The sequence below is a fragment of the Pocillopora damicornis genome, chromosome 14 (genome assembly GCF_964200805.1).
Source record: "Pocillopora damicornis chromosome 14, jaPocDami1.2, whole genome shotgun sequence".
In the NCBI taxonomy this organism is placed as follows: Eukaryota; Metazoa; Cnidaria; class Anthozoa; order Scleractinia; family Pocilloporidae; genus Pocillopora; species Pocillopora damicornis.
The window spans coordinates 7,742,501-7,765,268 of record NC_142683.1 but is presented as its reverse complement, the minus strand read 5'-3'; the positions used below and the strand labels follow the sequence as shown (position 1 = coordinate 7,765,268).

Sequence of the window (22,768 nt, the reverse complement as noted above, 5' to 3'; positions counted from 1 at the left end):
AATCTGAAATTTAAATTAGTTTTCGTTACTGTCCCTGGATTTCTTGGCTCAGCCGTGTCTTTTTGGTTTAATATTTATTTTCTGCTGATTCGACCTCGAAATTAAAGTCGATGGAAATATTTGGCCCCTATGTAGCCCAAAGAACACTTGAAATACGCTGTGAATGGCGTCACTTGCTGAATTTAAAACGGCAGGTAGAATATCACAGCGCACGATGGAAGGGGTGGATGTAATCTCGTCGAATACACAGCTGATTTCCTATTATCTGATTGGCCGTATTTTCTGTGGCATGGCGCAAATAGACAAATCATTATATATATATATATATAATTTGCACAATGGAGAATGTGCTTCCGTTTTCAACGCTTTATTAAAGACCCGACGCGTTTCGGCATTTGCCTTCCTCAGGGGCCTTAACATGCAATTGTTACAGAGTCGTAATTGGTTAATTGTGTGACGTAGTACAGTGCATGTTGCTTAATTAAATGCTGAGCAAAATCTCTCGTAAACAATTAGTGTTTCTAATAGGTAAACAGTTTTAAAACCTTTATAACGTATGTTATAAACAATTTATGTACCTAAAACTTTATAAAGGTTTTCGCGTAAAAGCTTTATCCAGTTCTTTTGTTTAGTCCATATGGCTGAAAGGAGTTTAATGTTCTTTGCCAAAAAATCTCTCTTTCCCTAAGAACTTCTTTCTTTTTGTCAGTCTCTAAATGATCTTTTCGGATTTGCTCTATAATGGTTATGGTAACATTATTGTTAAAGTCGTGAGTTCGTTTGTTATGTAAAAAGTGTTCCGTGAGTTCGCAGCTACTCACTCCCTTTTTAATATGGTTTCTGTGATTGTTTAACCGTAGGTTAAATGCAGTTTCGCTTTTACCAATGTATTGAAGTTTGCAAATGTTGCACTCGATTATGTAAATGATCCATGACGATTGGCAGTCCACTGTATGAAATATGGTATAGGTCTTGTTGTTATTGGGACTGGTGAAAGTTGTGGTCTGGTTGATCTTTTTACACCAACTACACTTCGTTCTTTCACATGCTCTACATCCCTTTGGTATCAAATTCTGAGGTGTTTCATTTACAAATCTTGAACGAACAAGTCTGTCTCGTAGACTTTTCGGTCGTCGGTAAGCTACTAAAGGTGGCTTGTTGAAGATGAGTGATAATCTTTCTTTTGATTTGAGAAAGTTCCAATTTCGTTTAGCAATTTCTGCAATAAATGTGGTATGGGGGTTGAATGTAGTAACCAGAGGAATTCGATCTGTTGGTTCACGTTCTTTGGTCTGTAAACATTCCTCTTGAGTCAATGTTAGCACTTTCTGCATTTCGTGGAGAACTTTGCGTTGTGCATAACCACACGCTACAAAGAAATCCGAATATTCCAGGATTCGTTTCTTTAATGTGTCTGTTGAAGAGCATATTCGCCTCAACCTCAAGGCTTGACTGTATGGGATGCTCCGTTTCAGATGAGGTGGATGTGCTGATGTCCAATGGAGGTATGGATGAGTATCAGTTGGTTTCTGATAAACATCTGTACTGATGTTGCCTTGATTGTCCTTTAGAACGGTCGTATCAAGGAAATTCACTGAATGTGCAGAGATTTCGTGTGTAAACTTGATTGAGGGTGCTACACTGTTAAGGTAATTTATGAAATTAATCAAAGAGTCTTTATCACTTTTCCAGATAAGGAATATATCACCTATAAAGCGTACCCAGAGTATGATATGGTCCATCCACTCTGTTTGGTACACGAATCTTTCTTCAAGTCTACCCATGTATACGTTTGCAAAGTTGGGAGCGACTCTGGTTCCCATGGCTGTTCCTTTGATTTGAATGTAGTGTTCATTGCCAAAGGTAAAGTTGTTAAGCTTAAGAACCTTCTCGAGGAGACACGATAATGTCATCGGTGATGGCTTGTTCTGGTTTGTTTTGCTTAGCTCTTCCTCCACAATAGTGAGTCCTTCGTCTGTGTCTATATTCGTATATAGGCTTGATACGTCCAGAGTTGCTAAGTAACACTTTTCGGGTAACTTGCCCAAACTCCGTATTCGCTTAATGAAGTGCGTGGTATCTTGTACGTATGACGGTAGCTTTTCTGCTATAGGTCTCAAAAATTCGTCCACATAAGCTGATAGCTTCTCCATGTGGCTGTTCACGGAGGATACTACTGGTCTACCTGGATTGTTAACTTTGTGTATTTTGGGGAGCATATAGAATATAGGAGTCCTTGATTGTGCTGGTCTTAAGAGTTTAGCTACTTCTTCTTCTAATTCTCCGTCGTCCATAAGTGTATCTAAGCACTGGTTTATGAGCTGTTCGTGTTCAAGAGTGAGATCTCTTCCTACTCTCTTGTAATATTCTTCATTGTCCAGTTGGCGTTTAGCCTCCTTTACATAGTCCTTTGCATTCATGATGACCGTAGCTCCGCCTTTATCTGCGGGCTTGATGATTATGTCCGTGTTGTTGCTTAGTCTAAACAAAGCTGCTCTCTCACGTTTGGTTAGATTATTACGTGGACATCGTAGATTGTGCAAAGTCTCATCACTGATTTCTTGCCTTAATTTGTCAATATATGTATTAAGGTATGGTTCCCTTGAAGGTCCAGTATACACCTTGCGCTCCTTCTGGTTCAATTTTTGAAGAATCGATGGTTGGTATCCAGGGCCGTCTATTACGTCTTCTATATTCTCAGGAGTGTGATATTCCTTAAGGGTTAGTCTACGGGCAAAGGCATCAATGTCCTTACTGATTTCATATTTTCCTGGTGGCAGTGGTGTTGGGCAAAAGTTAAGTCCCTTACGTAGAAGGTTTGTTTCCAACTGCGTAAGTTGAATGCCAGATAAGTTTACTGTTCGTCTATTTAAAATATTCTCTATCTGTGTGGATTTCTCACGTGTCATTTCTTTGGGTTTGACTTTACTCATTGTCCATTTCCGTTCCAATGTCAAATTTCCGTTGATATCTTTTCGGTTTGGTTTCAATCTCAATCTTTGTATCTGTTCCTGGCGGGTGGGCGACCGCCTAAAAAATACCGCCGTTGTGATTGGCGCTTACCTCCTTCATGCTGGTTGTAATCTAGTGATTGTTGTTGGTAGCGTCTGTAGCCCCACTCTCTGTCCCTTGATGATCTTTCATAGTACCTTCTTTGGCCACGTTCTTCAGGTGGTATTTTTCTTCTTGTGGGGTCTGACTTATTTGGGGTGTGGTTATGGTGGTCAGATTGAAACTTTTGAGTCTCGCAACATTTATTATTTTTAGCCGATTTTTATCAGTTAATGATTCCTGAATACCCCAAATGTTATCTTAATGCATCAGAAATTATTAGAATGTCAATTTTCACTACCTGTGGACCTAATTACATCGAATTTTGTCATCTAACATGTGGCAGCCACAGCCGCCATCTTGGATTTAAAGGCAAGGGAAAAGTCTATCAGATCTCAAGGTCAAGTCATCACCCAAAAACAGTGGCCAGCTTCCAGCTGATCAGATTGGCCCCGAGTGGGGATGTCTGTCCAAATCCAGGTCCAGGTACTAGTGCCAGAAACATTAACAAGCTAAAATGTAACACAAGCAAGAGAACAGTTGCTAGAATGCATAGAGTTGTAAGATGTCAGAGTTGTCAATTTCTATATGATGTCAAATGTGCCAGCTTAACACTCAAGGACTATCACCGCTATGAATCTGGCATGAATAGATCCTAGATGTGTGTAAGTTGTCTTTTCTCTGTTCTTCCAAGGGATCTAAGCTTTAATTCACTAAATGATTCGATAAACAGTGGCTATACAGCTGATGAAATGGATGATGATCTACAACGGGATTATCATAACAGATTATCTGAATTTAGCAAGTGATATTGTAAGAACCTCAAACTGGGACATCTAAGTGTAATTATTACTGCAATTTATCTTATTACTTATAGTATTTAATGTTTACACAATATTTAATATTTATATTTAATTGATATCTAAAATAGTTCTGTGTATGCATAATGTAGAAGTATTTTTAAATTATGACCCGCCTTGTAATTCAGTTTCTACTGCAAGAAGGCTGAATAAACGATCATCATCATCATCATATAATAGGCTCAGCTATGCACGCATTCTGATTGGTTCTCACTTATGATCTATTGCAGGACAGACGTATAGATGACGTAATCATTTAAACTTTTATCATGTATATTTTAATTCTTTATTATATAAAACAAGTTGCCATGCTTCTGTTCAGTAATAGATCACAGAGGATGTCAAAATGTGATAAGAACATCAGTGACACTTGGCTGCGCCTTGTGTGCCACTTTTTTGTCCTTACCACATTTTGACGTCCTCTGTGATCTATTACTGAACAGACACACAGCAACTCGGAATCTATTTGTTAAGTATATGGCTGTGTGCTGGCTCTGCTGCCATGGGTACCATTATAGTACTACTGGTGTTCGTGTTACTGCCAAGATGTGGGAATCAAGCGATGAGAACATGTAAAGTCCCACAAAAGCATGACGATAGAATGGGCTCATTGAAAACAAATTTTCGGTAAGTGAGCGAAAATAATTTTGTTTGTTCTCCAACTTATAATATCAGTTTTCAAGCATCCCTCATTTCCTGGTGGAGTACAAGCATACTTGTCCTGATTTGTTAGCTCAGCAATATTTTCAGTTGCTTCCTTTTCAGATGAGATGAAGATGGCTCTTGACCTTTGTCTTATACTAGAGCATGTGCTAAGCACTTCTGTTTCTATTGGCTTCCCGAAACAAGATTATGGTTTACATAGCCTTAGAGCTGAAAGTGCCATTGCAGCTGCTAATGCCTGAGTCACTGATAGACTATTTAAAAGACATGGACACTGGAAGTCTGTAATTTTGCTGTCAGTTTTTCATATACATATTTACAAGAATATGCATGAGTCAGTGTGTTTTTCAAATACATTTTACTATTTTGGAGGCGAGTGTGGCCTAGTGGTTAGGGCACTGCACTTGTAAGCCGAAGGTCCCAGTTTCAAGTCCTCCTCCCTGCCACTGGATGGATTTGTCTTCGGTGGCCCCGAATTCAACTCCTGCACGCTTTGTAAATAGCCAACTGGTCTGCCTCCTACCAGTTGGGGTTTTTAACGAGTTTCTGTTCATTTACGATAGTTGTTTCCTTATTTACAGTGTCCCCAATTAGCACAGCAGTGCTAAAAATACACTGACACTTAAATAAAGTTATTATTATTATTATTATTATTTATTATTATTATTATTATTAAGAGTATGCATAAGAGTCAGTGCGTTTATTGTATTATTAACTGTTTGCTGGTTATATTTTGAGCCTTTCAGAGTATTTGTAATTTCGTTTGCAAGACATAATAAAGAGGGTCGCACACAGCTGATGTTGACACAAGTTAACTATGGTTGCTTATAACAAGATAAATGTTTTATGTTCGTTTGAGTGGGGGAGCAAGTTAGAATATAAGTGACCAGCTACCAGAGGCTCCTTATTCAGCACTGAAAGCCAAATTACAAAAATGTGTCTGCCCTTCAAAATGACAATGATTACAGCAGCTGCTACATGTTGAAGACCTTGGCAAATTGGGAGCCATCACAACATTGACGGCATATGTCGAAACTTTGCAGAGGTACATTACGGAGCTTGAGCAACCAAGGGACTACCGGGATGACGACGACCGGAAGTAGGATGAACGTTAGTGCGCAAGCGTGGCCCAAACATTTCGTCGTCGTGCCAGCGTCGACGGCGTCAGAAAGAGTTGTTTCACGTCGTCGTGAACGTGGGAAGAAACTTGAGTTGAATTGAGCACTAAAAGGTACGAACTTACTACCATTTGCCAAATTTGATAATTGGTTGGAGTTTTTATTGTCTTGTGCCGTTGTTTTAAGCTCTTATGTTCGGGTCAATTATCACAAACGGCTTATTTTAAGTTTTCCTTTTTTGCACAGATGGCGGCAAGTGTGAAAACTGGAGAGAAAGCAAACACGTAAGCAATTTATTGACGGAATTTAGTGAAAGAATGCTGATTGTGATTATTTTTGAATGAAAAGTGTACTCAAGCCTTTTTCCCTCTCTGGTTTTGTAACTTTATTTTCGAAATATTTCACTAACTATCCAGCTAAAAAAAGATTCCCTTGGCCATGAATGTGAAGAGAAAATAATCTTAAAGGCTCGGCATTCTAGGCTGACCGCCGATTGTTTGTAAATGTATTGTTGTCGTTTTGCTTGCGTGAAGTAGAAAGCAACGTTATTCAAGCCTGAATCCTGCATTTATCTGGTGCAACATCAGGTTTGTTTATGAGTTACACCCCGTAATGTTAAATGGGAAATAATCTCCGTAAAATCGAGTGTTCTTAATATTTACGGCGGGTAAAAGAAATGTGAAATAATCTCCTCAAAGTCTAGTATTCTAAATATTTACAGCGGAAATTAAAAATACACGTATCGCCATGAAAGAACTCGCAGAACAAATTGCAAATGTAGGAGGTCGGAAATAAAATAATTTGCATTGCTTTCGATCTTTTTATTGCGGTAAATTTTCCCTTAAAATTTAGCTCTTTTAACAGCAAAGTAATATGAAAAGATTTTATAATATCAAATAGTGGATTAATTAAATTTTTATTTAGCACAATCACTCACAAATCCTTTTATCTACTTTGGCAGAAATCCAAATTTCGTGTGGAGTAATGACCACGATATCGTTATGTGTCGAGAGGTTCTTCAGATCGAGCCCTACCAATTTAAAATCAGAAGTCCAGAAAGGGGGCAGGCCTGGGAATCTTTGGCAGAAAAGTTAAACGAAAATTCATGTCCAAAGTTCCGGGTGACTGCAAGGTCCGTACGAGACCGCTACAACCTCCTTACCAAGAAAATGGCTGCAAAACTAAAGAGTGAAGAGAAAGCTAGCGGCATTCAAGTTGAAACTTCAAAGCTTGATGATCTCTTAGAAGAAATCCTTGAGAAGGAAAAAGCTGCTAAAGAAAAGTTGGAGAGTGACAACCAGAATGACAAGGCAGCAGCCGAAGACATGCGAAAGAAGGCTCTAGAACGTATGGGGCAAACTGCGAAAAGAAAAAAGGAAAGTGATGACTCAGTACCAAAGAATCTGAAGAAGAAAAGTCGAAGGAGCATATCAGATGCTGTGGAATATTTAAAAGAAAGGGCGGATAAAGAGATTGGTTTGAAAGAACAAGAACTGGAATTAAGGAAGAAAGAGCAGGAGAACATAAAAGAAAAGGAGGGAAAAGAACCAGAATCAAGAAAACCTGATCTCCACCATGGTCAAACAACAGCAGCAGCAACAGCAAATGATGATAATGATGATTAATCAACAGCAGCAACAGTCACAGGCATTTTTAGCTTTTATGCAAAAATATGTTCCAAAGTAACTTTTTCACAAGTTTGTTTGCTGAACATTATCGTTGAGTTAAAGTTGCGCATCCCTCCCTTGATATTTTCAAATCTTTTGTTAATAACATTTGTGCTAAAGATGATATATTTATTTCATCACAAACATTTCCAAACTTATTGCGATTATAAACTTTACAATATTTATAAAGTGCTGAAGACTATTGTTATGAGCTCTCCTTTTGATTTAAGAGCAAATAAACAGTAAACAAATGAAAATCTCATGAGAAATACTCTTCCAGTGTTGGTGGGTCAAGATAAAAAAAGGTGGCCGTTTCGTTGCCATAAAGACAGGTAAGGGCATTCTAGAGAAGAGCAGAAACGATATACATTTTGCCAATGCTACTTAGCCCAATTTTTAAATTTTTCTTGAAGTCCAAGAACTTAAAGTAGTTTATTATGTCCCCAAATAGCCATTCAACAGAAGATCTTACAGCACTCATTGCAGTATTGTAAGCCTTCATTTGATCGGTTAAAACTCTAAATCGGAACGGACCCTGAAGATGGACTCTAAGTGGGTACGCGGGATCTCCATACAGGCACGTTGGTTGGCCACCATGGTCAAAGGCGTACTGCTGTAGGTCTCGCAACAGTCCCGAATCTGCAAGCATTGATGCATCATGCTTTCTGCCTTCTGAAACAAGCGAAGGATACAAAAAAGTTACAAAAAGTAATTCATAACTATTTTAAAAGACAATTTTTTTTATTTGAAATCACAATAACGAAAATATAGCTACATAGTTCACCTACGGGACCATACATGTTTCCAATTAAGCCATTTGGTAACACAAAAGACTGAAACTTGATAGCATGGACCCTCTTATGTCCATTGTATAGTATACGCTGATTGTCTCCTGGTCAAGCGATTGGCCTTACAGTGCCATCGATGAAGCCAAAGCAGTTGTGTAAAGGTGTGCCTCTTGCCGTAATGGCTGCTGCGTACGTCTCAAGGTGGTCGGGATCCAAGATCTCAGGATTCTAATGGGTCAATCGTCGGCCATGGACATCAAATATGTAGTCGATCAAATTATTTGTAACCATGCTGATGACAGGGACTGGCTTGGTAAATCTATGAATCATGTCCCCGTATCTGCAAGGGTAGCTTAACCGTCTCAAAAGCATACATAAGCCCTCCACACCGCCACAGGTCGACCTCTGGTCACATCGTAAGGTCTGAGGAATTTGCAGAACATCGGCAAGTCGGTACACATCTCTTTTCTTGAAACGAAATTCAGCGAGGCACTCTGACTTGACCATCTCATCTAAGTCGAATTCTGCTTAAGATTCGTAAGGAAAATCCGGATTTCTTGGCTCGAACATGTCATATAGAATCAAAAGTTCCATATCATCAATAAAATTAAATCCATGCCTGAGAAGACATAGATTCTGAACGTCTCTAAACGATGTCATTTCTTGACAAATGCGAGGCTGCACGAATATATCGAACATCGTCGTCCTTGAGCAACTTCACTGCTTAAGTTTCATTTTCCCGCCTAAAACGAAGTCCTCGGTCCAGTCTCTCCGCGCATACCTGCCGTCGTTGTCCCCTAGGTCGTCGTGGTTGCTTAAGCTCCCTATTAACAGCTTCTGCCACTAATGAGATTTTTCCTGAGCTTTAGCTGCAGAAGCTTCCCCTCACAGTTCGCATGACTCTTGTGGTGCGCAAAGATCCCAGTCTCAGTAACCTCCCCAACATGGCAGACAAACTGCAAGGTCCTCAAGCAATGGTAACGCCAGTGGAGTGTCTCCGAAATTACCTTAATACAAGCTGAGCTACAGAAGATCTGGAAAACATTGCAGTCTCCTCCATCACTGCATGAAGAACAATGATCTCACTCCCAACCAGACATTTGTTGGTACAACAAGCAATTTGACCCATGGCTGTGAGCCATGCAAGTTTTGACAGCAACAGGGAAACTTGACTGTCAGCTGATGAACGCAGCTCTAGTGACTGGCTCATCTTCTCTCCTCTAATTGTATGACAAGAATTCTAGACTACATTTTTTAATTGCCACTGGAGCTTCCATTAGCATGTTTCTGGCTGGACTGTCGCATCATTTCCAGAAAAGTGACGTCACATTGCAAGCTGAGAATAATTCTATCAAACACCAACAGTTTGTGACAGTAAATCCTTGATTTTGGGCTCCCACGTCCCCTCACCTGGCAATTTCTGGGAACTGATGTGACTTAACCTATCATTGGCACTGATTTTCTGTTGCAACACAAATTGTTAATGGACCTGGACAGACAACGCCCAATTGACACTAGGAGTGGGACACGTGTCGAAGCCTAACTTTCACCATACACCACTCCATACCTTTATTTCCTCTTTACTCCACCATTCACTGCTACTCCTTTTATGGCAAGTGAAGGGACTACCGCTGGCCAACCGCTGGCCATATACCAACGGCTCGGTAGGACTGGTGACAAGTGGAGAGTCCGCCATGTTGTTTTAAAAACACTTGAACTCCTTTCGCATGGACGGATTAATCTGATTGTACTTATTATCGTAAGTTTGTTATTCTTTATTGCGTTTAGCTCTATTGTTCTTGTCATTCAGCGTATTTATACTGTGTTTCACCCTGTAGAACTGTTTCATCGTTGTAATTAAAGCATAATCAACCGAGGAGTTCACTTCATGAAACAGTTGATCTCTGCATCATGGTAGTCATCGAATGCTCTGTGCCCAACTGCACATTCACAACAGACGATGTCTCCGAAGCACTGGCAATTGCCCTTCTCTCTAATCACAACCTGGCCCACTGCAACCTGGCGCCTACCGTCCCAGACGCTGTCCCAGCACCTACAGCAACCAGAGGCCCAAAACTAGAGCGGCCCAAGGTCGATGTTGGAGTTACAATAGAGGATTGGAACGTCTTCACGAGACGCTGGGAGGTTTTCAACAAAGCCTCGGCGCCCTCCCAGCTGTTCCAGTGTGCAGGAGCTGAACTTGGGGATAGCTTCTCAAAGCCAATCCTAACACCGCTTCTGAGACCCTAACCCAACTGCTGGCCACCATGCGCTCCTTAGCAGTAATCCCAGTCGCCACTTGTGTGCTACGTACAGAGCAAGCAAGTTAATATTAATCCATATATTATTAATTGGCTTAATAGTTTTTTTGGATCAAAGGAAGCAGAGGGTTGTTGTCGATGGCTACAGTACTGAATATGTTTCTATAAATAGGGGCGTTCCCCAAGGTACAGTCCTGGGGCCGGTCCTATTTTCTATCTTTATTAACGATATAAAGCTGTTAACACTGATAACAATCTTCTAGTTTAATTTGCTGATGACATAACTGTTAGTTTGCCAATTGAGGCAAATGTAGGCTTGGATGAATCTCAAACGGAGGTCTTATCCTTTATTGAATGGTCTGAGAAGAACCGCATGAAAGTCAATCTGAAGAAAACATGGGAACTTCTTTTACGAGGTAGAACTACCAAGACGCCTCCTGAACCACTTGAGATTATAGGGAGGAAAGATAAGCTGAAATTGTTGGGTGTTACCTTTGAGCAAGTGCCAGTTAATTGGGATACTCATATTGATTATTTACTGAGTGAGGCTAGCAGTAGGTTGTTCATTTTAAGAATATGTAAATATTATGGATACTCTAAGGAGAATTTGGACTTACTTTTTCAAAGTTGATCCTTTCTGTTTTTACATATGCTATTGAGGTCTGGGGGTGTGCTTTTTATAGTAAATATTTAAGTAGTATTGATAAGCTCTTTGCCAGATGTTATAAGTTAGGTTACTGCTTAAAGCAGCATAGTATCTTGGATATTCTTCATGAAATTATGGCAAAGGATCTCTTCCACGAACACTACCTTGAGGGATCTTTTACCTCCCCAGAGGACACAGCAGTTGAGAAGTAGCTCGCATAATTTTATTCTACCTAAGGTCCAGACATGTCGTTTTAAATCAGTGTTTATCAATAGATGTCTTTTTAATTGCAATTAATCATTATTTCTTCATGTAAATTGTTGCACGTCTGTTTGCGCAATGAATTCTTAATAAAGACCTTTATTATTATTATTATTATTATGAATTCTGACAGCCAGTCAAGAATTTTTTCCTCAAGCCGAGAATACCCAACTTGCCATGTCGTCATTTGCCACCAAAATGATCACATGATGTATAGCACACAAAATGGCTGCTGGCAATGGAGCAAGCTCTCGATCAAGACACATAATTCCACAAATAGTTGGCTGCATAGATGAACTTTTGCAAGCTTTAGAAGCGGAGCGATCTAGTTTGAAAACATCTTTAACCTATATTAAAGTTCATGAGAACATCTTCTTCTTCCACTGCTCAAACTGTAGACAAGATTCCTGCCAGCGTCAGCTAATACTACCTCAGCCTTGCCTCAACACCAGCCGCCATTGTACACAATGAGGAATAACTTTTCAAATCAGCAAACAAACAGTCAATACAAGCACAAGGAAACAGCAAGAGGAACAAGAAAAAGAAGAAAGGTCAGTTGGGGTTCAGGTCTGTTCTCAAGAGGTGAATTTTGCCAGCAGGACCAAATGACCAGGAAGTCCCTCGCCAGGTAAGTAAATTATGTTTGCAGGAGAATGGCCACATTATCAGCGCTTTTGAGTTCTGAAAGGAGTTTAGTGAAACTGATGTAGAGATCGAAATAAAAAAGGCTCTCCAGGAAACACTGCCTGACGAAGTGGGCTTTGAAATTGTTTCTTCATTCAGGTGAACTTGTCCAAGCTGACATTAGCTTTAAGATAGCAGCTGACTGGTGCAGTGTACGTAAGGCCCTGTAAGGAATTGCTATCCCACAAGGTTAGCTCCTGGATTTTCTAAGTTTATATTTTTTTTCTGCCCTGGCGTACCATGTTTTGCTGTGTTCTGTTGTTCAACTGGCAAGTAAATGCTGCAGTTAAACATTTTTACTCCCAGTGAGCTTGTGAGAGATATTTGGTTCATTGCACAGAGGGCCTGGAGAGGAGAGTGCTGTCATGGCAACTTAGTTGGTTTTATTACATGCCTTATCCCCTGAACATTAATGGTACCAACCTTGATTGACATCACTCCAACATTTTCTGAGAGAACCTTGATTTTTTTATTAATCTTCATTCCGAGACTGTGGTGTCATTATTTTTTCAGCAAAAACTTGTACATCTCTGGAACAGGACCAGACACTTCAAAACAGTAACTGCATTTCTTTGTCATTTTGAAAGGCCTTTCAATCATTGAAGTGATTCACTTATCTGACAGTGACAAGGGCATTAGTAGAAGAAAGTATGCGTACAAATGTCCATGTCAATGCCATATTAATGCACAATTAATGCAATAGTGACCTCAAACTCAGTGCAGTATTTTTGTTCTCATTCAGCATGAAATAAGATGTCATGTCCAATCTGGCATTTCCAAGACTGTCAACAGTTTATTTCATTCCACTTTTGCGGTTGGCATGTTCCATTAATCTTTCATTCTAAACTAAAATGTCATCAGTGGGAACTGATATAAAATTGCTCTTTCTCAATGATGTTTCTTTGAATTTACCATTTATAGTAATTTGATTCCAACCATTTATGGGAATCACAATATAAGAAGACACTGATGGGTTTCCCTTTATGACAAGTGTCAATTTCTCAAAAAAAGTAAACTAAAATAACCTGAATGTTAAAACAACAAAAAACACCAATGTTATGTGAACTACCATCAATGTTTAATAATCAGGTCACAAAAATGTTACATTATAATAAACCATTAGTGGCAAGTTTGCACTTACCATGTGTATAATATTCATGGGAAGTAACAATTTCCTAATAAAACAAATTAAAACAATCTGAATGTTAAAACAACAAAAAACACTTATGTTATGTGAACTACCATCAATGTTTAATAATCAGTTCACAAATGCAACATTAAAAAAACCATTGATGGCAACTTAGCACTTACCATGTGTGGAATTTGTGTAATTGTTGTCGAGTTAAGTATTATTTCTGTTGCATATTAGTCTTTGTTTTTGTATTAGTGACGCTTCGATATCATATGTCAGACCTCGTGCGTTGTCGTTTGCGGTAGTTTAGACAAGAGAGCTTATTGCGAGTGTTTCTGCGTTCATTGCAACTCATTCAGGCGTTACAGAGAGGACAATCGGTAAGCGACCGTATTATTGTATTGATTTCCTTGTTTTCTTTTCCTGTTACCGAATGTTGCATTGTTAGCTGTGTTTGCGCTCGTGTAATTGATATGTATTCGTGTCATAAAATAGTTATTTTAGTTTCAGTCCTTTAGTATCGCTTCGACTAGGTTTTTTAATTGTATTTTAGTTTGACGGTTTTGGACATCAAGTCACAATTAGTACGAATATACTACGTTTGGAATTATAGTTGGTCTTTGGTGTCTCGAATCAGTATTTCGCTCCATGTCCTCGCATTAAATCCTGTGTATCTTTGGGACATTCCGACGTTGTTTCGACGCCTGGAGCTATAACAAGCTTGCATCAAAGTACTACAACAGCTTTCATCAAAAATTGGCAATGGGTGGGCTTTGTCAGATGACAAGTTTTGTAGCAAGAGGCAACATCAGAGGGTCCATTTAGGTAGCATGTGTACAGGACAACTAGATTCTGCTATTAAGGTTCTCTGCCACTGCTTGAACTTTCCAATTCAATGAGGTAATAACAAGAAAAGGAATGGTAATAAAATTATGAGAAATAACCAAAATTAAATTTAACCTTTTTTGGTCCACCATTCTTTACCAACACCTTTTGAAAGATTTAAAAGCCCTCAGAGCATTAAAACAATACAGCAGCCATACAGTGACATTATGACCACCATTGTCATCATCAAAATTTCACAATAGCTAAAAGGGAAGAGATGAGAACTAGAGATCATTTAAAGTATTAACAGTTTGTTACTTTCACTCAAGTTTCATCTCCTCAGTTACCAATTTAATTGAAATATATCTCTAGCAAAACTGTGAAATTTCTTCAACAACAGTTACACAAAGCTAATTATTGAAAGGAAAATTCTGACAGATTAAAGTAATACTTTCTGAGTTTTGTCAAGTGAAGCTTGTGTTGCTGATTTTAAAACATGTACAAACAACCAGTTACTAATTTAACACATGAGACTACAGAACAATTAAGGAAAGTAACAAAAATGTACTGCTGCACAGTCTAGCAAGTTTATAATATAAATACCTCCAACATCATGAATGTATCCTAACTAAAGTATCTGTGCATCTCTAACGATGCAGTCTGTTACACAACAGTCTATTGACATGTTGCTGGGTGGATGTATCTATTTACCACTCAGTTTTATCTCATTTGATCTTTCCAAATTTTTTCACAGTATAAGGAGAGAGGAAAACATAAAGCTAACAAAAACTAGGTTTTGTAGAATAAGGAAGGCCATATGAACCACCACCACAAGCCCAGCCTGTTAAAAGGAATACGTTATCCATGACCCATGCTCAACTTTTTGACATAGTTGTCAGTATGGTGAACTGCCTCAATTTGGGAAGAAAATTTGGACAGGATCAGATGCATTACAGAAGTGAGAGTAATCGTCAATTCCAACCTCACCCTAAATACTATACAAACAACTGACTACACTATAATGGTTTGGTTAGTTTTTGTCATCATTGAAAAATCTCTGCAAGCACTATTACCCAAAGTGCTTATGCCAAACCTTGCCATCATCTGAGCAATGTAAATTTTAAATTCCTAGCTTGTAAACTTGGTCTAACCAACTCTTTAGCAAATTATAATGGTTGATTTGCCTAATTGATGATTGATGATGAGAAATCAATCAATTGATGATGACAAATTCTGAATCCAGAGAGGATTAAAAAACATTTAAATACCCCCTTTGGTGTGTAACAAGAGTATTTGTGTAATCAATGCGAACATTACCAGGAGAAGGGCAGACCAGAATATTTTACTTTTTGTCAATATAAAGAGCAAACATTCGACTCTCCTGTTTCTTATGTCAACACCTGGTCTTCTTATTCTTCACCTTCGACCATGAGTTCAAATCAGTCAAAAATCTGCACTGGCCGAGAAGGGAAGAGCATATGCCAACAAATAGCCAGGACTGCGAAGAGAACAAGTAACAAGTCACGAGGCTTGACAAAAAGGCATTTGAAAGCTCAAGACTTCAGAAACACACAAGCTGACAGAACCCAACTAAACGGGTAAATTTGACAGCTGAAAGGTAAAACAATTCCTTATTTACCACCAACCTCGCTTTTCCAAGTTCAAGTTCAAGAGTTTAAGAATTCAGATATGACTTCTAATGTTATTGTAAAGACTTTACTCTTGTCAACAATTGACCAAGTATTCACATACTTAATTAAACTGTTTACATTCAAGCAAAAGATACCCGTCTATTTTAAGAAATCCAAGAAGCATTAATGCTATGTTTTATGAAGTGTGTAAACAAACTTTCATACTAGTAACTAAAATTTATATTTATTATATGCAGATAGTAGTACATAATGCCTCCAAAAATAGATTTTGTAACACTTATCGCAAAAAGAGACAGCACAATAGCTTCATTGAATGACTTATTTGAATTCCATGTGTTTTACCAAGTTGAACCAAGTTTGAGTAGTCTTGAAAATGTATAGAAACAAGTTAAATCTAAATAGAGAAGTGTTAAAAAGCAGCAAGACACAATTGCTGACAGACTTACTGAATCAGTGTCAGAAGAATTACAAACAAAGAATCAAGTATTTGGTGATGAAGCCAAAGCTAAGTTTTTAAAATACGCAGAGCAATTTGCAATTTATCAGAAATCGTTTGTGATTGAAAAGCTGCTGTTTAAACAGGATGTGCTTGAAGCAATGACATCAGTAGTAACAAAAATGACCGATGTTTTGAGTTTGCAAAAGTACACAGGCTAGAGAAATTGTCAGTTCCCACGTGGGATGGTGTTAGAAAATCTTATACAACTTAGGAGCACGAATTTCAGTATTGAATGAATAAGTACAAACAAGACAGAGATTAACAATTGCAAAGGCTTCAGAAAGCGTTACCTAAAAACTGTTTTGGTTGGATCAAGCAAGGCAAAATGATTGAGCAGGCGTGGAAAATTCTCAATACCAAATTTGGAGATCAAAGGAAATTAATGGATACACCCTTAACCGAAATTACAAATCTCCTGCCAGTTAAAGTGCAACTCGAAATTGCTTTGTCACTAAGTGGCTAGAATTCTTGGTTTCATAAACAGCATGGATCAAATGGCTGTGCAGTGACAAATGCCTCAGAAGCACCCTTTGTAATGTCTCAGCTTTTATCAAAGTTAGATCCAAAAGATAACAATGAGTTTGGCTAAGAAATGCATTTCTCAGCCAAAAGTGAGAAATGCACTGAGTGGTTGGATTACCAGAGGAGAGAAAGCCTATGGTTCGGCCATATTCCTCAGATGGAAACTCACAGATGGCAGTCATTCCTGCATACTGCACGTGGTTAAAGCATTGGTTGCCCCTTCAAAGAAAAAGTCAGTACCGTGCTTGGAGTTGACGGGGTGCCTCTCAATTGCAAGATTATACAGTACATGTAAAGAAGCACTAGAGTTTGCCGAGATCAGCAATTGCAAGAAAGAGTTCTGGATTCATTCTCAGACCATGTTAACCCGGCGTAAAACCTTTCCAAGAAAGTTCAAACTGTTTGTTTTGGCAAGAGTAGCTGAAATCCAGGAAACAATGGGCTCTGAAGCGTGTTAATATATCAGATCTGATCATAATCCTGCTGACGTCCTGATGAGAGGAACTCAGCTAGAAAAGTTGAAGACCTGGTATGAAGGTCCTCCATTCCTGAAATGCCTAGAAGAAGAATCACCCAAGTTTAAAGAGAATTCTAATGGATGTGATGAAGAGTTGTCAGAGGAAATGGAGCCGCTCAACAATTTCAAAGCTGTGTACACCCTAAAACAAGTAGATTGCTCAGCTACATCAACGAATCAAAAGGTAACCCTACTTTGGAATATTTGATGAAATCTTGTTTGACGTTCGCCAAGGCAAGGAAAACTTTGGCCAACGTTCTACGATTCACCAACAGCACAAGATTGAAAGTAAAAAAGAGACACCATTTTACAGAAGAATTGAGAGAATCTAAACTGGTTATTCAAATGGAGTTAATTGACAATCAATTTATAGACTGTAGACAAGAAGCTGATTCCAGCATCAGATGAACAAGGTGTGTTATGTACACATGGGAGACTAGAGAACATCAGATCGTTACCAGATGAGATGCATAATCCCATTATCCTTCCAAGGTCATCAATTAATACTCTTGAAACACCTTTACTAAAAGCAAGCACATTGCAGTTACAAAAGTCTCATCTATGAATCAAGCAAGCGTTTCTGGATCGTGGGTGTGTAAAATATGGCCAAACAAGCAACTGGTAAATGTCTGACCAGCAAGAAGTTGCAAAGTCAAATGATGAGTCAGATTCTGAGACTAAACATTGCAGCAGGTCTCCCAGTGTTCAGCAACACAGCAATTGACATGTTTGGACCTCTGCAAATAAGAATCAACAGAAAAACACTGAAGGAAGCACAAGAAATCATATTTACATGCAAGAGTAGTCCACCTAGAGCTTGTAACAGGCTTTGTTACGGCTTTTCAGAGATTTCCCTCACTCAGAGGATATCCCAGTAACTGTTGGTTGGATCGAGGTACAAACTTTGTTGACATACAAAGTTTTTTGAACAAAACTTTGCAAGACTGGGACATCCCCAAACTTCAAAACGTCTTATCAGAAGAATTTTCATGCTCTTTCCACTGGGAGTGGAAAATACCACAAGCTAGCCATCAAAACAGAGTGATAGGAAGTCTCATCAAATCATGAAGACAAGCCTTAGATGCGTCATCAAAGAATCAAACTTTTACGTAGGAACAGGGAAGAATGTATCTGGCAGAAATGACCTATTTGATCAATGGGTGTCCTCTCTGTCCTAGCTCTGTCTAGATCCAGGAAAATCTGCCTGTCATGACAAATGACCTCTCAATTGAACACCACGTTCAGCCTCCTTTGCTGAAGCCAGAACAGAGTGTTAGCTCAGAACAACTAAAGAGAAGCACTAAGAAAGGAGTACAAGAGTTCTGGAGTTGTTGGACGAAATATTTTGCCCCAAATTTAATACTAAGGAATAAATGGTACAAGACACGCAAAAACCTTTAAGAACAAGACTTGGTGTTGAGATGGAATCCACCCCAAGGAGAACATGGAAGATGGGCTTAGTAATTCAGACGTATCCTGGACAAGATGGACTCACAAGGAAAGCCAGGATGTAGACTGCTACATCAGTTTATGACCTTCCAATTCACAAGCTCTGCTTAATCGCAACCAAACAGGAACTAAATGCAGTATAAAAATGGAAATTTATTTAGTTGCTCAGTCTATTCACAAGTATAAATAAAGATTTTCTCAATGAATTATTTATTTATGCAAGGACTGTGACTAATCCCGATAGGATTCAGAAACATGGAAATGTGCTCTTTGGTGTGTAACGGGGTTAATTGTGTAATCAATGCGAACATTACCAGGAGAAGAGCAGACCAGAATTCTTGACTTTTTGTCAACATAAAGTGCAAACTTTAAACTCTTCTGTTTCCTGTGCTGACACCTGGTCTTCTAATTCTTTATCTTCGACCATGATTTAGAAGTAACAGTTAAACAACTTTTATATTGTCATACAAAATATATAATAATAGAATAAGTAAAGGCTATGGTTTAGTAAAGATATCTCTATAACTTGATTTAAAATATTATTGTGGCTATTCTTTCTAACCTTACAGGTAGTGACTTATCATTGTCCTGATGTAGCTGTTTAGGATTTCAAATAAGTTCTTATGATTTCATTGCTCAGTCATTTGTCATATTTTTGAAGATGTCACCAATTTTGATTAGGACTTCTATAATGGAGTTGTTAGTGTCCTTGCAGATTAGGCTTCCCATGAAATTGACAGCAAGGATTGTGAGGATTGTTTCCTTGAGTTGTATTTACTTTTCTCAACAGATAAATGGACAAATCAAGAAACCAAACCCTCACCATCAACTAATTAGGATGCATACAGATACATACTTAATTACTTGTTACTTTATTTATGACCAGTTTTCTTTTTTTCTGAACGATTACAAGATGAGAGGGATAAAGGAACCTTGCTGTCAATGATGCAATAGCTGGTATCTCTTAATTGGCCTTGGAGATATATTCCAATATCTAAGAACTGTTTATTGCAGGAGACAGTGAATTGACTATAGATGACATCAAGGGTTTTCTACAATTCAAGGCAAGAAACCAAACCCTCACAATCAACATATTAGAAGGAATACAGAAACATACTCAATTACTTGTTTCTTTGTATATGATAAGTTTCTTTTCAGAATGGTAACAAGATGAAAGTACTAAAGGAACCTTACTGTCCATGAAGCAATAGCTGGTATCTCTACTTTATTTATACTTTATACTTTATAACAACTTTATTGGGTACGTCTACGGATAGACGGACGCCAAATGGGTTAGTGCAGCGGGACATGGAGTCCCATACGGGGCACTACCCCTCTTAAATCCACCCAACCCAACCCAGGGGAGGACATCCATCACACAGTAATCTCGTGCGTGGGAAATTAACGTCTCCTACCCCAAACCCTGCAGGAGACGGGACCTCCGGCTTAACGTCTTATCCGAGAAGACGAAGCAAGGTGAGTGAAGCGGCTTGCTTAAGGCCACAACGTAGTGCTCCGGCCAGGACTCGAACCCGGGCCGTCTGACCCAGAGTCCAGCGCTCAGACCACTGGACCACTCACGCCTCAAATTGGTCTCGATTGGTCTTGGAGACGTTCCCCAACATCAAAGAACTGTTTGTTGCAGGAAACAGTGAATTGACTATAGATGACATCAAGGGTTTTCTACAGTTCCCAGCAAATTTCAAAGAATATTTGCTTAGGTTCTCTCTAGGATACGTTCCTAGTCGAGGTGGAGTCCTTCTTAGTCTTTGCCACAAGTTCATCATGCCTACCTCAGATTGGGCTAGGTATCATCAACATAGAGTTCAACAATATCAAATTTATCTTCTCATCCACATTAATTTCACGTAACATTACAGAGGTCCTTCCCAGACCAAGGTAAATTTACTACTTCACTCAAGGCTGTATGGGAATCAATGCAGAACCCTTTTCTAGCCTTGTTTAGTTTCAATAGGTATTGCTTTAAGATGGAGTCCAGCTTTTTTGAGGTATAATAAAGTTTGTCATTATGTATTTTATATTTCACTGTAACCACAACTGGTCTTTTCCCTAACATTGCTGTTTAGGGTTTCAATTAAATTCTAATGATTTCATTGCTCATTCATTTATTAGTTTTCTGAAGATATCACCAATCTAAATTACAACTTCAATAGAGAAGTAGTTAGTGTCCCTATAGACTGTTGGCTTCCCATAAAATTGACAGTGAGCACTGCTAGGATTGTTTCTTTGAGTTTTAATTTCTTTTTAGAAAAGATTAAAAAACAAATCAAGAAACCACATTCTCAAACTAATTAACAATGAGTTGGAGTCCTTGCAAGTCTTTGCCACAAGTTCAACATGTGTACCCTAGTTTTGGCCCAGTGTCATCAAGATAAAGTCTATTAGTACCGAACCTATCCTTGTCATCCTCGAGTTCATTTTGTACAACATTACAACAGTCCATCCCAGTCAAAGGTAAATTTGGAATAGCCTTTTCTAGCCTTGTTTAGTTTCCATAGGTATTGCTGTATGGTGGATTCAAGCCTTCCAGATAATAATTCAGTTTGTTTTCTTTTAATGTTTTTATTCTCATTTTTTTTAATTTCAATTTTTAATTAATGTAATATGCACTGTAATGCAATATTCAATGTATGTACATCTTGTAATTTTTTTGAGGGCTTATTTTACATTCCATATTTCTTTATGTACTTTGCTATACTTCTACTATTTTAAAAGGCTCCCACTCAATTTAGGCTCGATGCTTAACTTTTTGCTCTTAAAATTGCTTGACATATTTTGTATACTTAAATTGTTCTCTGCAGGCTCTCATTCAATTGAGCTAGCCTGGATAAGTGCTGCTATTAATAAGTATAAAAAGTAAATTTTCACTTTCAAACTGTAAACATTATAAACATGTAATTGGATTCATAGAATCAGCTTTGTTAAAACTTTTGTTGGACTTGTTTTCTTGTCATTATTAATTATGTTATATATATTTATAAATCCATTTTGTAATGGAGACCTCAACGAGGTCAGTTGGAACCACACTATGAAGAGGTTTAACTGCTCTCCATGCAGGCATTCAAATAGTAGCTGCAATGTTTTCACTTCACAGCACTGGGAATGCCTGTAATGAATGTGTTCAACCAACAACAAAAATGAAGAGCAAGTATAGCTTATTTATCAGCTATGAATCAGGAAAGAAGTTTGGAATAACTGAGTAACTTAATAAACAACCCTTTGCCTCAAAGGAATTCCCAGCTCTTAATGTATTTAAAGAAAAACAATTTGACTTCATGTTTGGTCTATGGTGGGCAGAGAATTCGACAGAAAAAAGAACAGTCATGTTTCTTTTTAAAGTTTCACCACCTTTAACAGTTACAACTGAGACTACTCCTTGTGGTTCCTAACACATGAAAATTACAATGGTACAGGTAAGAGTAAGTCTGTTTCAGAAATATGGCTAATCAGGGCAGTGTTTGACTCCATTTTCCAGAGCACGAGTTGACTTAGAATATTCTGGAATGAGCAGCCTCAATATTCATATTGATTTACACATCTGTGTTACTGCTGTGTCTATATACAGTGGATTGTTCATCTAACTTCCCTAATGTTACAAAGAATGTGTTTTTACATCATTTGAATTTTCTTTATGCATTTTTTTTTGGTAAATGCCATTACCAATCAGGTCCTGTAGCAGCCCAGCTACTTTTAAGAAATATCTCTAAGCATTTCTTTTTAGGAAAGAGCTTAGTGCTAGTTTAAAACAGTTAACGTAAAGTAATGCACTTTTTGAATATTTACATAGTTTTAAAATCTATATAAATTTCTATTATTACAATTATAAAATATTCTGGATAAATTCAACTATAACTTTTAAATGTTAATCCATTTTAATTCTGGCTATCTGTGGCCAAACACTTCTTATAATAAAAACAGTTTCAAAGCTCTAGTTTTAATTGTAATTTGCTAAAAGATAGGCTATTATTTTAACCTTCCTTGTTCCTTATTATGTTAAACACAGAACACATAGGATGAGAAGTTGATGAATATTCACACGTGATAATTATTAGATGCTGCACACCCAAGTAGACACATTTGAAACAAGTCGTTTCCATGGGTCATGGAAATGATCTTAAAATCAGTGTTGGATAAACCATTGACCAATTTTAA

At 38.2% G+C, this 22,768-nt stretch overlaps 2 protein-coding genes and 1 pseudogene across 3 annotated transcripts; 1 reads left to right on the top strand and 2 right to left on the bottom strand.

Annotated features, from left to right (window-relative positions):
- Window positions 1-549: 549 nt before the first annotated feature.
- LOC149034251 (uncharacterized) lies at window positions 550-1,932 on the bottom strand. Its single transcript, XM_089192970.1, has one exon. It carries the CDS (start codon window positions 1,911-1,913, stop codon window positions 612-614), a length of 1,302 nt encoding a protein of 433 aa, XP_089049096.1. The 5' UTR covers window positions 1,914-1,932; the 3' UTR covers window positions 550-611.
- A 3,500-nt stretch (window positions 1,933-5,432) lies between these two features.
- On the top strand, window positions 5,433-7,317 carry LOC149034250 (uncharacterized). Its single transcript, XM_089193856.1, has 3 exons — window positions 5,433-5,805; window positions 5,939-5,976; window positions 6,654-7,317. Exons 2-3 carry the CDS (start codon window positions 5,939-5,941, stop codon window positions 7,315-7,317), a joined length of 702 nt encoding a protein of 233 aa, XP_089049982.1. The 5' UTR covers window positions 5,433-5,805.
- Window positions 7,192-13,842, bottom strand: LOC149034249 (uncharacterized; annotated as a pseudogene). Its single transcript, XR_016183143.1, has 2 exons — window positions 8,144-13,842; window positions 7,192-8,031 (listed from the first exon to the last, which is right to left on the bottom strand). The product of XR_016183143.1 is annotated as an uncharacterized LOC149034249 (transcript).
- Between the last annotated feature and the right edge of the window lie 8,926 nt (window positions 13,843-22,768).